The sequence below is a fragment of the Echinops telfairi genome, unplaced genomic scaffold, assembly GCF_000313985.2.
Source record: "Echinops telfairi isolate 266 unplaced genomic scaffold, ASM31398v2 ScPeMD7_1713;HRSCAF=2227, whole genome shotgun sequence".
In the NCBI taxonomy this organism is placed as follows: Eukaryota; Metazoa; Chordata; class Mammalia; order Afrosoricida; family Tenrecidae; genus Echinops; species Echinops telfairi.
In genome coordinates, this window is record NW_022105611.1 from 19,131,449 (window position 1) to 19,148,666 (window position 17,218).

The 17,218-nt window shown below is 46.0% G+C and overlaps 1 protein-coding gene across 3 annotated transcripts in view; it reads right to left on the reverse strand.

Annotated features, from left to right (window-relative positions):
• Window positions 1-7,454: 7,454 nt before the first annotated feature.
• Window positions 7,455-17,218, reverse strand: part of POLD3 (DNA polymerase delta 3, accessory subunit) — a 48,075-nt gene continuing 38,311 nt past the window's right edge. For all 3 annotated transcript variants that reach the window (XM_045293120.1, XM_004708825.3, XM_045293119.1), the window contains 3 exons: window positions 15,571-15,683; window positions 14,049-14,127; window positions 7,455-7,940 (listed from right to left, as the gene is read on the reverse strand). In XM_045293120.1, the coding sequence (XP_045149055.1) occupies window positions 7,741-7,940; window positions 14,049-14,127; window positions 15,571-15,683 (392 nt within the window). In that variant the 3' untranslated portion in view covers window positions 7,455-7,740. The remainder of the gene's footprint in view (window positions 7,941-14,048; window positions 14,128-15,570; window positions 15,684-17,218) is intronic.

Genomic DNA, 17,218 nt, shown 5'->3' on the forward strand with positions numbered 1-17,218 from the left:
TGTTTTGTTGACTATGTAGACCATCACCATGTATGAACAAAAGTGCAAAGAATAGAATTCCAGGTGAGACAGGGGTCGGTGTAAGACATGAAAAAAAAAAAAGAATAATTTATAAATTATCAAGGGGACATGGGGGAGTGGGGGGGTTAAAATGAGTAGCTGATGCCAGGGGCTCAAGTAGAAAGAAAATGTTTTGAAAAAGACGATGACAACGTATGTATAGATGTTTGACACAATGGATATATGTATGGATTGTGATAAGAGCTATAAGAGCCCCCAATAAAATAAAATAACATTTAAAAAGGGACTAGAATTCCAGGACACTTAATTGTACTCATGCAGAATCTGTACACAAATCAAAAGGTGGCCCTTCAAACAGAACAAGAATAGCTTGAATCAGGAGAGGTGTGCATCAGGGTGGTAATCTTTCACATACGTATCCAATCTATACTGCTGTGCAAGTAACCCAAGAAGTTGGGTTAGCTAAAGAAGATGGCATCAGGATTGGAGGAAGACTCATCAGTAACGTGTGATATACAGATGCTGGCTGGAAGGGAAGAGGACTTAAAGCATTTCCTGCTGACCAATGACCGCAGCCACGTCTCAACCTCAACAACTCTCACTGGACAAACAGACAGCATCACAATAAAGGGAGAATATAGCACCTTTTAAGGATTTCATTTTCCTTGGATCCATAATCAGTGCCTCTGGAAGCAGCAATCAAGAAATCAAACATCGCATTTATTGCATGCAGCAAATCTGCTGCAAAAGACCTCTTTCGAGTATTAAAAAGCAATGCTGTCCCTGACCTACGCCACGGTACTTTCAGTCACTTCACATACATACGAAGGCTGGACAAATGATTAAGGAAAATCACAGTAGGATCGATTAATTAGGGGGTCGGAAAAGAATGTTGACTATGCCACGAAAAACAAAGACGAGCAGACTCATCTGTCTTGAGATACAGCCCAGGGCTCCGTCGGAGGCAGGATAACGTTGGACAGGCTCTCAGGAGACCAGTCCACGGAGGAGGTAGTGGGTCAGTCAAAAAGAGGAAGAGCCTCTATGTAAGGGAAGAATTACACAGTGTCTACACTGTGGCTACAACACTGGGCTCAAACGTAGCAAGGAGTCAGAACCGACCCACTAGCACCCCAAAGCAGTAAAAGCTAAGTGGGAGGACGGGAGCCCGCACATCAAGCTTTATGGTTGCTAGGACAAGGGTCTGCTTGTGACTGCGTGACAATAGGAGAGAATAAGAGAGCAGGGAGCCGCAGTTACCATGCTTAGGGACTTCCCCCACACCAGCCTGAGTGGATGGCCTCGGGAGACCAGGCTCCGTGTTCAACATAAACAGGCCTTCCCTGGGCAACCGCTGCTGCATCCACTTCTCTGTCGGGGAGCCGTGGCGGGTTTTACTAGGTCCCAAAAGAGAAAGTCAAATTTCTGTCTGGAGTTTTTAGTCTAGCTAGGTCGGAGGAAAAGGCCACAAATGGGACAGTCACTTTTCAGGGAAACCGTGTTCTTGACTTAAACCAAAACAATTACATGGGTTGTTTAGAAGTTTCCCGGTGATCTAAATTAACTGGAAATTTGTATTTGATCCTAACCTCCCTTTAAGTTCTTCTGAACATTTATTAGGTTACCGCCAAACCCAGGAATTTAGCTAAGTATGGCAGACTCAACCCTGAGTCTGTTTGATGATTCAAGCCCGCTTGCTTGGCAGGGGAGTGCGCTGAGAAGACTCAACATGAACATTTCCTGCAACTCTGACCGTCTGGGATCTGAACATCTACTTGGGCTTTTCACTTTTAAACTTGAGTGTCTATCTGGACCGCAGGGAACTGTGACCCAATCCAAGGCCAAGAGGCAGCATGGTATAGTGGTTACAGCTACAGGCACTTTATATCCTGGCTCTGCCATGTATGTGAGCTGACGGGGAACAAGTTCCTTCTGTTTGCTCACATGTGAAATGGGAATAAAAGTACCTGTCTCCCAGGGTTCCTATGAGGATTGCGTCCATACACGGCACATGCTTGGAACAGTACTTGACATATAGTAGGTGCTCAAGAAGTGTTATTTGCAAATTACTAGGGGTTTCTCATACATTATCTTGTTTTAAACCTTGGAGAACCCAATTACTTAGTACGGCCCTTCTAGATAGAGTCCTTGTAACTCCTACCACATGACTGGGGAGGGCTGTGCAAATGGGAGGTTAGGGGACTAGACAGCTTGCTAATAAAATCCCTTGGGATGGGACCATATATATAAAATATATGGAACCGGTTCATTCATTGGATTTCAGATCCCTGTGCCTAACCTCCTAGATTCAGATCCAGGACCCCGTGAGCTGTGACACCAGATGGTGAGAGTGAAATAGTGGTAGAGCAGCAGCAGCAAAAGCAGGGGAAAAGATTGGTGGTTTCCTGGCCCACAGAGAAAGCTAAGATGGAGTGGAAGGCTTGCTGGTCTAGTGGGCTGCTTCCAGACCCTTAGAAGGAGAGGGGAGAAAGGTTTGCTGATTCATGGAGCTAGGTCTGAGTGTCTTTGGGCCACAGTTAATGCCAAGCAGAGCCCAAGTGCCCAAGCTAACAGCTCTGAGCAGGGCAGAGGGCAAGAGGCAGATGAAGGACAGAGCCAGACAGAGGTATGCCTATATCCTGAACACTGCTGAACCTGAGTTGTAGTTGCTATTTCCCTAATAAACTCCATTATCGTGGGAATGCTCTGAGTTTTGTGTGGTCATTATCATGAATTACCAAACCAAGCCGGGAAGTAATGTGTGCAGCAGGAAGTAATGTGCGTATCAAGGATTGGTTAAAATATGTGTATCAAGGATTGGTTAAAAAGGTCAGAGGGTGCAGGTATGGCTGACTTCTGCCTTCTAGGAATTGACACTGGGCTGATGCACTGTCTCCTTCCCACCCTGAAGCCAGAAGCTAACCACTGCCTCCTGCGCCATTGTTCTAGCCTTAAAGCTACCAGTAGGTAACTCGCTAAGGTAGGTGGTGGGGAAATGGATCTGATCAAGGGCCTTCTGCATCCTAAGCCTGGCTTCCCTCATAGCACCCTCTTCCACTGTATGCCCAAACCACTAAGTGCATGCAAAACGGATTTCCACTGACCATAAGCTGCCTTTTGAAACGATCCCCAGTGCCTGCTTGCCATCCCGCCAAGTCTCCTTCCTAGGGTAGGGCAGAAAAAACTACGGTAAAGATCCACTCCATCATCGCTTGTGCTCTATCATAAATGTGTGGATGGCAAATGGGGTTCAAACAGTTAAGACTACTAAAATGCTGAACCTTTCTCAGCCGGTTTCTTGTGCTTGTACCGGACTGTCAAAACTGTGCCCGTTAGGATTACCTTAATTCTTTTCTTAAAAGTAGGAGTTGCCCTTCAGTGATACAAATGGTTAATGCACTCAGGGGCTAACAGAAAGCGAGATGGGTGGAGCCAACTCAGAGGTGCTTCAACAGAAAGGCCTGCTATCTGCTTCTGAAATAAATCAGCCAGTGGAGAGTCTCCAGAGCCAGTTTTAATCCCGACACACAGACTCTAGCAGGTGGTCAGGTTGGTTGGCCGTTTTCAGATGTATCAAGTCCCTTGTTGTCTACAGTCATGTAAGCAGTTTCTCAACTGTTAGTTAATATGCTATTTACTGTGCATGTCCTCTCACACCAAAATGGTCACCTCTGAGTTCTTGCAATCCCTACGACTCTTGCCCAGGACTAAATATAACTAGCATTCAACAGCTCTTGGCACTTTGGCTTTGACTGATCCAAAGCAGATACTAAACAAAGTGGCTTTTCCATTCTTCACGAGCCGTCCAGTAAAAGACAGGTCATATGGGAAATCAGCTAGGGAAAGAAGGACTAGCCAAGAAGAACTTGGAGTACTGAGAAAATGAGGTGGTGGGAAACCAGATGAACCCTAAAGTAACAGAGTCTGGAAAGGGCAAATGAGAAAAGGGAGTGGGGCCAGGAAGGTGCTGGGGAGTCAGACAACATTTAGGGTTTCAAATGGAAGGTGAGTTGAGGTGGGTCTACCAGACAGCAAAAGGATTGGAGGGAAGCCTTCTTTCCCAGCTCCTCTGCTAAGAAGCCTGGGTGGCAGTCTGTGGGTGGCCCACACTTATGAGCACAAGAAACTGGACAGAGACACAAGTTGAGAGAAGTGTCATACAGCAGGGAGTGGCAAGAGTCAATCCTAAGTGTGGACATTTGGGTACAATGTGCCCTTCACAGAGGGCACGGTGACAGCATGGGCTAATTTACAGAGCTGCCAGGGCAATAACTCAGAAAGCAATACTGCCTTCTCACAACAAAACGAGGCAGCCCCAGAATGTCTCGTGGTGGGAGCAAGCTGCATTACAGCATACTGAGATCCCGTAACCAATGAAAGGAGACAAGTTTACCCAAACGAGCCTTGACACCGAGTACATTATTGTGCACTCATTTGCCTCATGTCTTGCAGAAACGATTTCATTTCCTTATATGGCCCTTCTCTTCAACCTTCCCCAGTATCAGAACGGGTGTCTTCTTAGGGAAACAAAGATAGAAAAGAAACAGGACAATTCTACTCACCCTCTCTCCCCCACCCCAAGGAGGTGAGTGGAGGCTCATATCCCAGAGAGCTTCACGGAACTACCCGCTGTGGAAATCACTTCTAGACCCAGCTTCTGTGACAGAGATCCATGTTGATGAGGGAAGAAAGCAGGAGTCCCTGCTTGTGGTGAGGAGTAAGCAGCTTCTACTAGCTTTAACACCTTTCCTTCCACTAGTTGGCTCTTAAGACACAATGTGCACGCAACTATATTCACTCGCATGGTAAACCAAAGAAAATGCTAGATGCCCCTCTTAACTGAGAAGCAACTTCTAATGCTACTTCTTAAGTCTTCAGGAGAGTTCTACTGTCTTCAAATGCTACCCAAAATGCCTCGTTGAACTTCAACTTCATTTCTCTACACACTTTCCTCTCCAGCTCTAAGCTCTCAAGTCCCAAAGCTATGCTTCCGTGACTGGGAAATCCTTTCCATCCCCTGCTTGGACAAGCGCTCATCCTTCAGAGACGGCTCAGCTGCTTCTCCTCCACAAGATCTGACACCTAACGGCCTACGAACTCTCAGAGGCGCGAACACTCAGCGGTCAGTGCAAGCACCACTTGGCATCGCACTTTCACTTTTCTGGTCTCTTTCTCCCACTAGGTCCCTGAGGACAGAGGCTAAATCAATCCCATTTGATTCGGTATTCTCTATGGCCAGGTCAGAGAAGCAACACCCATGAGACACGCGCATGTGAGGAAAGCGTCGACTTGCCTTCAACTCTCATCAAAGGAGGCAGCGGCCTCCCCTTGCAAACACATGGGCAGCCAGAAGGGGCATGAGTCGAACATCTAGGGCACAACTTGGATAGGGCTGGTTTCAGGATGTCAGTAACTGACTACATCATGTGACACCAGGAAGGAAGCCGCCTGTATGCTGGGCACTGTGTACCAGGCTTAGGCTATCTATGCATTGCCTCAGTCTCGACAACCCAATGGTAACTCATTTTGGTACCATTTTGATAAAGAACCTGAGGCTCAGAAACTTGGCCATGGTCATACTACCAGCAGGTGACAAAGCCAAACTGACATAATGTACAAGCTCAGGACAAGGATTTCTTTTAAATGAACTAAAAAAATGAGGTTGGCTGAACCAAAGATCTCCCCCAGGGCTGAAAAAATGATGAAGGCAGCAAATAGCCTGCCGCTCTCAGACCCTGGGTATGCAGTTTAACAATAAAAATGGAAAACCAGCCTTGTCCCTGTTCAGAGTATAAATAATTGCATACACTGCTGTCATCCTGTCAAATAACAGACCCATCAGACTTTCAGCTGGAAGCACTGTTTTAAAACAACTTCTCAAATTTATTTAACTCATGTGGATAACATGGCAGAGGGCTGCATAATAAGAAAAAGCCGCCACCGCTCAGTACGCACTCTGCCCAGCAGAAAGCTCGGGGCTCAGGCAGCAGAGCACACTGGGCTTAGACAGCACACGGTTTGTATCATCCCTGGAGAGATGGAGCTCCCTCCGACCAGCACCAGAGTTCTCTAGTTCAGAATCAGCTTAATAGAGATCCCAGGGAAAAGAAAATTTTAAAAAAGGACTGGGCAACTGCTTTCTCTTGAATTAATTTTCCATTCTGATTTGGAAAAACAGCTAAGAGCCAGCCACACACACAGCGATGACAGGGACTCCTCCAGAAGCTCTCCCGCAAGGGGGGAGTGGGAGGGAGTTAGTCCAGGCTTCCCACCTTTCTCCCCACCTTTTCATTTTTAGAAACGATGCCGGCCGCTCCTCAGCTTGCTCCAGTGAGTCTCCACTTTCTCAAATCCAAGTCACGACACCAGGATTCCTCTCCCACACCTCCGATCTTAGCCTGGGGTGCCTGGCTGCAGAGTGCTGGGTGGCATTTACTAAAGCAGCTCCTATTGATACTCAGGTCACTCATAATCCTACCCTCACACAGCAGACAACAGACGGCATCACTCACGGCTAACATCAGGCCAAGAAGATGCGTGCAAGCCAAACATCCTTCGTCTGGGCCTGAGACACAGAAGCAGTGGAGCCAAGCTCCTTTCCTCAGTCACCACGGCGCTCACCACCTGCCCAGCACACAGGCCAGCGTAACAATAGCTGGTTTTCCACAAGCAACAAATGACAATGCCTTACTTGCTGTGGAGACCCACGAAGAACGCTGGCTGTTTCCTTCTTGGGGAGCCAATGGGGCTATCACAAAGCAGAGGAGCGCTGCCTATACACAAAGGTGGGCCGTAGCTCTTCTCACAAACTGCTGGGAAAACTTGTTTCTGGAGGCTCTGTTTCTTTGAGCAGAAGCCATATGTAATTGCCGTCCATCGTATGTGGGAAGGGGTTTCGCTTGTGAGCCTTCACTTCCGTGGGTGGGCTGCACTCTCGAGGTACTGAGAGGCGCAGGTCGGGAGGGCAGAAAACCACACTGAGCAGTACAAAACCCACACTGCCAGCAAGCGACAGATCTCTCCATGGCCATGGAGCTGAGCACATCATTAAGGCGCTATTTGTGCTCTGCCTGAGGCTTTTCTCGAACCACTAATTGCGATGAAAGGTCTAGGGAGCCTTCTGAAAGAGGTTATGTGCTGGTCTGCAGCCAGGTGTCAGTGACTCTGTAATGGAGGCAAAGGGGTCACAGGGAGACTTGTTTCATCCTCGGTCCAACCAAGACTTAAGGAAACGGCTTCTTGGGGTAGCGAACAGAAAGTGTGGTCATGGCGTGGGGACTGCAACAGGGAATGGTAAACATCCTTGAGCAACAGTTACCCACAGGAGTCCACAGAACAGAAAGACATCAGAAGGCACACTTGCTGGGTCCAGATTGATCAGGGCACAGGGTGGGTGGACCACAGTGGATCAGCCATTAAATGAAATCGCTGAGTAATTCTGAACACGTTGCAATTTATTTTTGGCACAAATTCTTCTCCTGGACAGGTCATGTTGTGCTTTCAAGTGTTATTAGAAGGTACCAGCTTTTAACTAGTCGTTTGTCTCTTGAATCCCGGCGATTTCCTTCTGGTTAATAAACACCAGAAACAGGATAAGCTGGCCCAGGTGGTGGAAGAGTCTTTTGACAGAGGTGGGGCGAGGAGCTAGATGAACTTACACAGTAAGTGAAAGAGTCTCTCTGTCTCTTGGTCTTCTCTCGGCCCTAGGGAGGATGGCACCTACTTCCTCTGGAAGAAGCCAGTAATGGACGCCTGTCTGTGGGCTTTGCCCGGAGCAGCAGGCCCCTTCTTGGGGCCCTTGCGTTCCTCCTTGGGTTCTTTTTTCACAGCCGTGGTAGGAGGTCTGTGCACAGAGGTCTTCATCTTCGACTCCTCTTCACTCTCTGTGCAGGATTCGCTCTCGTAGACTTTCTCAGTCACTGGTGGGATAAGGAAAAAGGGGGCATAAGAGGGTGGAGTCAGTGAGAATATTACCCTAGCAGGGAGAAAGAGCGGCCTTGAGGCAGGTGTATTCACCTGGGCTAGAGCTCCCCACTGGGAAAGCACCCCTAGTCCCAGGTAGGGAGGACTGAAGAAATCCTGGGCTCACACAACCTCTAGGTGTGACTCAGAATTAGCATTCACTTCTATTTCCGTTATGGCTTCTTGTCACAACCATATCATTTAACTGCCTAAACCCTTTGATTTGGGTCTTGGTCTATGGGAGCTATGCCCTGCCCTCTACATTTGAACTGCCTCCATCTTCAGTATCTCTTTAGATTAGGCTTCAATTGGGTCCTTTCATCTCATTTCCCCTGACCCCCATACAGTGCCTGCAGATTTCTGTGGATGTTTTTCCCGGTCTTAATCTCTTACCTACTTGTCAGCCCCTACTCTGTATAACTCAAATCCTCTTGGTTAGCTCTATCCAAGTTATCACCCACTCTCTGGACATCATACAAACAAACTCACTGCCATTGAGTTGACTGCCACTATGGCAACCCTATAGAACAGGGTAGAACTGCCCGTGGGGGTTTCTGAAACTTTAGTTAGAGGAGTAGAAAGCCTCATTGTTCTCCCTTGAAGCGGCTGTGGGTTTCAAACTTCCGACCTTGTGGTTAGCAGTACCACACGTCACCACTATGCCAACTGGATGTCCTGAGTAGAGAAAATTAGAGATTAGCTACTCCACTGTTCTCACTGACTGCTCATAAACTCAAGATTTGGTAGTAGTCTACATCATAAATATAATTGTCCCAAGCAAACCCTATCTATCAAATGAAGGACCATGATAAACTGAGAAGCAATGTGACCAGTTCCTTTACTCTCTCATCCCTCTGCCAATAAAACTAAAGGAAGCTTCCCAAATGGAATCCTGGAAAAGAGCTCTCTCAGGGAGCACTCACTATAAAGAATCCCCAAAGTCCTTACCAGGCATTGCTACATACGCCCAACAATGAAGTTACAGAGCTGATGTCTCCTCAGCGTGACTGTCACACACACAGCCACAAGAAACAATGCAATGCCACCTTCCCGAAACCTCAGAGAGCTGCAACAGCTGCACGAGTATAACCAAGACCACCTACATTCCTTACTAACCTCACTGGCTGCAGTCAATAGTAGACAAAGAATGAACTTCTCTTACCTGAACAGAGGCCCCTAGTTTGCTTAGTAAATGCTCAAGTGGTTAACTAGATGAGTCTTTTTCCCATTATGGAGCAATGATGGTGTTAAGCTCTTTAGACACACACACACACACACACACACACACACACACACACACACACACAATCTTTCTAATGACGCGGATTCATCAAACTGTTCCAGAGGCACAGGCTTCAGAGTCCAACCTACCTGTGTTCTGTTATCTAGTCTGTCCTGAGATAAATAATCTTTGACCTAAATGTGCACCGGACTCCCACAGAGGGCTTGTTAAAACAGATTGCTGGGCCCGTCTCCCAGAGTTTCTGATTCAGTGAAACTGAGGTCTTGGGTTGGACCGGAGAATTAGCTTTTCAGGTAGTGCTGATCGTGTTAATATGAGGATAAACAAGAAACCACTCTTCTTTCCTCCCCTGTGACACGAGGATCACACTGCCTCAGAGAACGCATGGGTGTGCCTCGTGGTATTGGTGAGTCCCACTCAGTGCCACTCCTTCCCTTGGCCCGGACAACGTGGGAGGTCAATGGGCTATTGCCATCTGAGCATTCCTTACTCATATTCCTATAATCCCATAATTAGCAGCCTTCCTCCCAAGAATTCCTAGAATTTGCCATTACTTTCAAGTGCCTAGAATTCACTTTCCTAACTCCTGCCAACTTTGAGGCTAAAAGTCACTTAAAAGCTTTAAATATATAGTAAGTCCCCTCTAAAGCCTGACTATTCAAACTGTGTTCCAGTGACCAGAGGCATCAGAATCTCTTGTGAGCTTATTAGAAATGCAGCATCTCAGGCCCACTGAATCAAAAGTTTAGTATTAACAACATCTTGAAGTGATGCATATACATGTCCACAAAGGGTTTCAACCACCATTGTAAGGAGGGTGTAGAACCAGCCGGTGTATCATTCGGTTACACAAGGGGTGGCTACGGATGGGAACCAGCTGGATGGAACCCAACCACAATGCACCCAGAAAGCTTGAGAAGTGCTGTGCTAAAGTATCTGTGGAATTGACAGGGTATAACCATTTGTGCTCAGCAATGATGATTCTAGAACACCAGCCCCGTTTTACACCTATTGTCAAAAGCATCATGCACCTGAATTACTAGGCTAAAACTGTGAATTGCTCTTTACCCAGTACTTTACATGAGATAAATGCTAAGAGCCATCAACAGACCCAGAAATGACACGCTAGCGGTTGGTGGGAGAAAGCTGTGCTTCTTCATATGCTACAGTCTGTATTCAAACGGCAACATTTCTAAAAATTCATCCCACTCCAATAGTTCGTCATTTCATTACTAATTAATGAAAGCCACTGGTTGCCTCACCGACCATTTTTAGACCATGCAGTGCCAGCATAGGGGAGTTAGGGACCAGCCAGGGCTACACTGATAGATTTCCTATCAGCACATCAAGTCTGCGTAGTGTTTACAGGAGCATTTCTATCTTCAAAGCTCTCCCACCCATAGGACTGGGGAGAACTGCTCCCTAGGGTTTCCGAGGTGGTAAACCTTTATGGGCACAGAAAGCCTCAGCCTGTCCCTTTGGAATCACTGCTGGGCTTGAACTGCTGACGAACAGCTGCAGCCAAACTCGTCAACAATGATGACACCATGTTCAAAACCATGGTCATTTCAAACTACGAGACAAAAAGATTTCAGGTTAAAGCAATATAGTACCTTTACTCTGACTGGAAAACATGCCGGTTGCTGGGCTGCCAGGAAATGGCCTGGCTGCGCTAGGACATTTGGAAAGGATCCCATTCACTGGCTTGGCGCTTAGAAGCCCACCCCTTTGCTCAGGAGCCCATCCTAAACATTTCCCAGGGGCCTAATTCACAGGTCTCCAGAGCACAGGCGGAGAAGGGGAAGGATCAGTTGTCTCGACCCACAGAACCACTCTGGTCCAGCCCGGGAAAGGGCAAGCCCCACGGTGCTGGTACATCTGGAACACGCGGCACAGAGAAAGGAAAGCAGAACTCCTTTGTTGGTAATGGGAGCCAAGATTCATTAGGTTGAGTTTGGACTAAAATCCTTAAAAAAAAAAAAAAAAAAAAAGTGCTTTGTGAGCAGAGTTTTCATTGTTGCGTCCAAGCTCTTAATAGTCCTGTCTGGAGAAAGGAGTGCAAAAAAGACCACAGCCCACACCTGGCCAAAACTTGAGTAGTGTGTTTTGAACAAAGCAGCAAATAATTAGCCAAATTCCCAATGGAGCCTTCACAAGATACATTTGATGTTATTCTTTTGGGGCATAAGGAAGAGGAAAAACTAGCACTGATTTGCTTGCCTTTTTAAGTTTAAAAAACAAACAAAAAATTCAGTAATAAACAAATATATTACTATTAGTGGCCAAACCAAGAATATTGGATATGAACTATTTAAGGACTGGAGGCAAAAGAAAGAGCCGTTCAAATTCTAGAGCGTATAGGCTGACAAGAAGTTTACCCAGAATTTCTACATGCAAGGAACTCTACTCCTCAGAACAAAAACGAAAGGTCATGTCTTACACTGTTCCTACAGGACAAGGTAGAACTGCCCCTCAGGGGTTCTACGGAAGCCGATGGACACATCTTTCTCTCATGGAGCCATGAGTGGATTCCAAACACTGTCCTCTTGGTTGGCAGCAAAGTGCTTCAACCACTGTGCCACCAATATGCTACAGTTAGGATAGCAGAGACCTTTTCAGAAGAGTAAAAGATGAGGAATAATAAAACCGGCTGTATAATCAATGGGATGTTTTCAATTATTATTCTTCAGAGATAATCTCTAAAACAGAAATTTGGGCCAGACTGCTCTCAGGCAAGAGAGTATTGTATAGTCCATGATGGCAGATGCAGTTAGGTCAACATGTAATATTGCATCACTTCATCATCAGAACAAAAATCTTACCATAGTGAATGATGGGGGGAGTGCGGAGTGGAGACCCAGTCAGGGTGTGATGTAGCAACAATGAAAAATACAACTTTCCTCTGGTTCCTAAATGCTTCCTCCCCGACCCCACTTTCATGATCCGAATTCTACTTTGCAAGTCTGGCTAGACCAGAGGATGTACACTGGTACAGATAGGAACTGGAAACACAGGGAATCCAGGGTGGATGATCCCTTCAGGACCAGTGGTGTGAGTGGCAATACTGGGAGGGTAGAGGGAGAGTGGGAACTGATTACAAGGAACTATATGTGACCTCCTCCCTGGGGGACGGACAACAGAAAAGTGGGCAAAGGGAGACGTCGGACAGGGCAAGATATGACAAAATAATAATTTATAAATTATCAAGGGCTCATGAGGGAGGGGGCAGCGGGGAGGGAGGGGAAAAACAAGGACCTGCTTCCGGGGGCTTAAGTGGAGAGGAAATGTTTTGAGAATGATGAGGGCAATGAATGTACAAATGTGCTTTACACAATTGATGTATGTATGGATTGTGATAGAAGATGTTTGAGCCCCTAATAAAACAATTAAAAAATATATATTGTATCACTTGATCTCCCTTTTGACCCATTTTCAAGCTGCTTGAATTTTTTAAAAAAGTGAAGCGGAAATACATGCTGTGGATTGAGCCCTCTGGTGATTCCCCTCAGACCACGGACCAGGGCTGTGAATAGCCTTGCTAACATGCAGCATGCCCGGGAAAGTGGATTGGTGCCGATGCAGTGAAGTCAAAATTTAGCACCCTATCATTTGATCTCCCTTATGATCCATTTGAATTTGTTCTACTTTTGAATGTTTTCTGCTTTCTTTTTGATTGAGGTTTTTTTAAAATGTTTTACTTTGATATTACTGTTAGTCTTATACTGTTTTTCTGTATATAAAATCTAGGATAGATACATCTATAGAGACAGTAATTAAATTAATGGTTCCTTGGAGGTGTGGCAGGGGAGGTTGGGGGGACATGGGGAGCTAACAATGATGAACACAAGAATGAAAAATGTTCTAGAACTGATTGTGGTGATGACTGTACAACTCTTCTTGAAGTGACTGAACTATTGAATTATATGATTTGTGAATTTTATGTCAATAAAACTGTTGGGGTGGGGAGGAAATTTGTGCTAGAAAAGGACAATCAAGTGAGGAAAAAATTTCTCTAGAAAGCTAAGCTTTGGAAGGTACCACAGGAAATAAGAAGTGACACTGTGGGCTATCCAGTTACCAAGAAGTTTAAGGGCTAACTCTGACTCTTTCCAAATACAAAAATATAGCATCAAGATCTCAGTGAGCCATCCGGCATCAAGTGCTCGATCCTACAAGCCTCCCAGAAGACACAGAGGTTCAATCATAGAAAGGGTGAAGAATTAGCCAATGGCGCCCGCCTGATTCTATTTCTCCTCTAGGCCCCATAACAAGCATATGCTTTTACACAACATGGCTTACAAAGAGGAAACTGAAAAGAAAGGATTCAGATGAGTCAGACCCTGCTGAACAACAAACGGGACAAAGTACTAAAAATGACTGTTAATGCTCTCTTTGGAAGGCTAGTCATCACTAAGATCTTTGTTTCCACAGATGAAACGGGTGAAACAATACTTCTCAATGTCTAGGATGACAATAACCAGCTCATACTGTGGTTTCCATCTTGAAGGGGTTTTCAGATACATTATTTCACTTGAATTTTTACAACCATTCCATAGATTAGCAAAATGGATATTTTATCTCCACTCTATGGACCAAGGCATTTCCCTCTTAGAGTTTACTAGACTTTTAGCCAAAATGATAAAGTTTATTTTGATAGTCTATGGCTCAAACATGACTTTATTGTATTGTGACTTTAGTTGCACTGTTCTCTGAGTGGTTCTTCAGAGAAGTGGTCAGCCCTTGCATTTAAGACACACTGCTCTTAAGTGTGTCCACGATCAGAACTCTACTTCTGGACTTGGGGCCAAAGTTTCTTTCTTACCCATGCAGTTGTCCTCATCCAGGTAAGTCTTAGATTTTAGCACACGTTTTCGTTTTCTTCTCTTTTCTCCACTCGAGCCCTAAAAAAAAAAATCAGAGGACAAGCATTAAGGTGACCAATGAGGCTACAAAATAAAGTAAAATAACCTTAGCCTTTTTAGTCCTTCTATAACAATAACCTTCCAATGTTCCATGTTGATACATGAAATGAAAGGTGTTTTTTAGGGAACCAGTCCTGCGATACAACTATAGTTATGCTCACAGCATGTGCAGGCTTGATATTTCCTTGTTTATGAGAAGGAAGGTAGTAAGTTAAACAAAGAGATCTATGCTCACCGAGTCTAGACTCATTTGCTGGGTGGTTCAAGTACCAGGCTTAAAAGAAAACAGGACAAGGTTCCTAAAGTCTCGTGGAGGAACGCGACAGAGAAACGGACCAATGTACGCTGGACCAATTGCATTGATGGAAGACTGCAGACTGCAGCAGATAAGATGGGAGCACACAGGACAGCCCCGAACCAGGTCTTCAAACCAGGGCTTCAGCAGCACATAGCCTGCTCTGACATCTGACACTTCAGTCTTGATATGTTGACATCACAGTCATCTGACTTTGTCTTAAGAAGCTCTGGTGGTGCAGTGGTTAAAGTGCTAGGCTGCTCACCCACCAGTCACTCAGCAGAAGGATGTGACAGTCTGCTTAGATTAGAGCCTCAGAAACCCAGTGGGGCAGACCTTCGTTCCAAAAGGGTCACTATCGGGCAAAACAGACTCGATGGCAATGGAGGGGGTGTGGGGGGATTTTGATGTCAGACAAGAGGTAATGCATTCTACTATTTCTCTTCGGCAAATCAGGTCATCAGTGCACAATTTAACGGTAGCTTTACTATACTGAATTAAGGAACATGAGTAACCACAGCGAAGAAAACAGCGTCGTCATCCATTTCCCCCAGTCTTCGCTGTCTACGGCGAATAGAGGCAGACGAGAGGCGCTGAGGATCACTACAATTCTCTTTCCCATTTGTGGCCACCTTCCCCACCCGGCCCTTTTCAGAAAAGCAACAAAGTGAAACGAGTGAAGTCTGTGCTACTTTATCGTGCACTCTCTTCAGACAGAGGCAGGGTCTCTTTTTGGACACGTCCAACAGGAGCTGTGAAACAGCAGCCCTGGCGCTGGAGGCCATGAGAATCAGAACAGCTCTCAGGACCCTCCTCTGCACCCTTCCGAGACTGTGCCCCATGGCTTCCGGCGCAAGGAGCTGAACACTCACTTTCTAGAGAACCTAGGAAAAACAAACAAAACGAAACCACACTGCCATCAAGTCAATCCAATCTATAGCAACACTACACGGGAATTCTGAGACTGTACATCTTTATAAGCCCATACAGCTCACTCCTGGGCTGATGGTGGGCTTGAATAGTCAACCCCATGGTTAGCAGCACAGCACTTAACCCAGTGTGCCACCAGGGCTCCTGTTTGGTCATAAAGAATTAGTGGAAATCCAGGCATTCAAATAAAGTTTTACCTTGGTGGCAGGAGGCTCTGGCTCAGTCTTTGGTACTGGTTCAGGAGGTGGAGAAGCAGGAGGAGCAGGGGGTGGTGACTCAGCTTCATACATCTCAGGAGAGTCTAGTACGACTGCAATAGGAAAACAAGCTTAGATAACAGAACTGACTACCTGCTCAATCTGGTACAAGGCCTGCTCCACTGGCACTCCCAACGTGCATGTCCAGCACACAGTATTTTACAAGTAGTACTTCATGTCAACCAAGGACTTTGTGGCTATATAGTAATTATCTCTGAACCAGAGAATTAAGAATTATCAAGGCTGGAATGTACTGTCTAGAGCAGCGGTTCTCAACCTGTGGGTCTCGACCCGTTTGGGAGTCAAACGACCCTTTCACAGGGGTCGCCCGAATCATAACAGTAGCAAAATGACAGTGATGAAGTGGCAACGAAAATATTTTTTATGGTTGGGGGGTCACCACAACATGAACTGTATGAAAGGGTCGCGGCAGTAGAGCATCTGAATTCCATCTTACTGATAAATCATGGTATGAAATTTTATCAGTATGTACTGATCACTTGGCATGTGTCACATATTTCACTTACAGTTTCATTTTACCCCACAATGACCCACGAGGCAAATATTAGTAGGCAATTATTATTACTCACACACTAGGTTTGGGGAGGTTAATTAACTAGGCAAGGCCACTGAGCTTGTAATTGAGGCCAAAAGTTTTAAATCGAAGTCAGCCTGGTTCTCCAGGCTTCCCATTCCAATGCTATCCTCCAACCACGTGGAGAAGCAACATATTATACCAAATGTTTTATGCCAGTGCCTTTCTGAACGTTATATGAGGACTATTAAAAAACCCCCAAGATGTGGACTATTTAAATATGAGGACTATTTAAAACCCCCCAAGATGTTCGTGCATTTCCCAGCTAATGCACACGGTATAATAAGCCTTGCGGGGAAGAGAACTCACCTGAGAAATGAGCACAATGAAAGCTCTAACATGATGTTTTATGTAAAGACTCCTCCTACTGACGGCCCCACCGCGGAGGTGCACTCTGCTTTTGCAGACCTACCCTGAGCTCTGCAGAAGCGGGAGTGGGAGGAAGAACTTCTGCTGGGTAAGGAGCATCACCTGAGAAGAGGCATCTTCAGCTGGCGCCCCTCAACTGACCGGCTTCAGGTAAGGTCCATGAGGGGGGAAGTGAGACTCCTCGGCTGACCTATTACTTCATCACTACAGTGAAATGGCCGGTCAGGGCACTGAGGAGCTACTTAGCCTCACCTGCTCCCAGAATCTCCTGGCTGTATTCAAATTCTTAGCACAAGCCTTGGATCGAAAAGTCTCCCTACTGAGTAGGTCAGCATTAAAAATTATTAGAAGAGGGTTCAAGGCCAAATGACCTAAAGAGGTGAAGCAGAATAAGGGCCAGAACAAAACAATAAATTACACACTTCAAGTACGAAACGGGCCTCAACTTTATAGGCTCTGGGAAACCAGGGAGAGACACGCAAGGAAAGTGGTCCAATTATGAAGGCAGAACACGAGCTGCGCTCAAGTAAGAGAAAGTCCAGCCACAGAAGCCCGCCCCTAGTTTTTGAAAGGTCTAAGTGCCATGAGGGGAGATGGGGTATAAGGGAGCCAGGAGGAAGATTT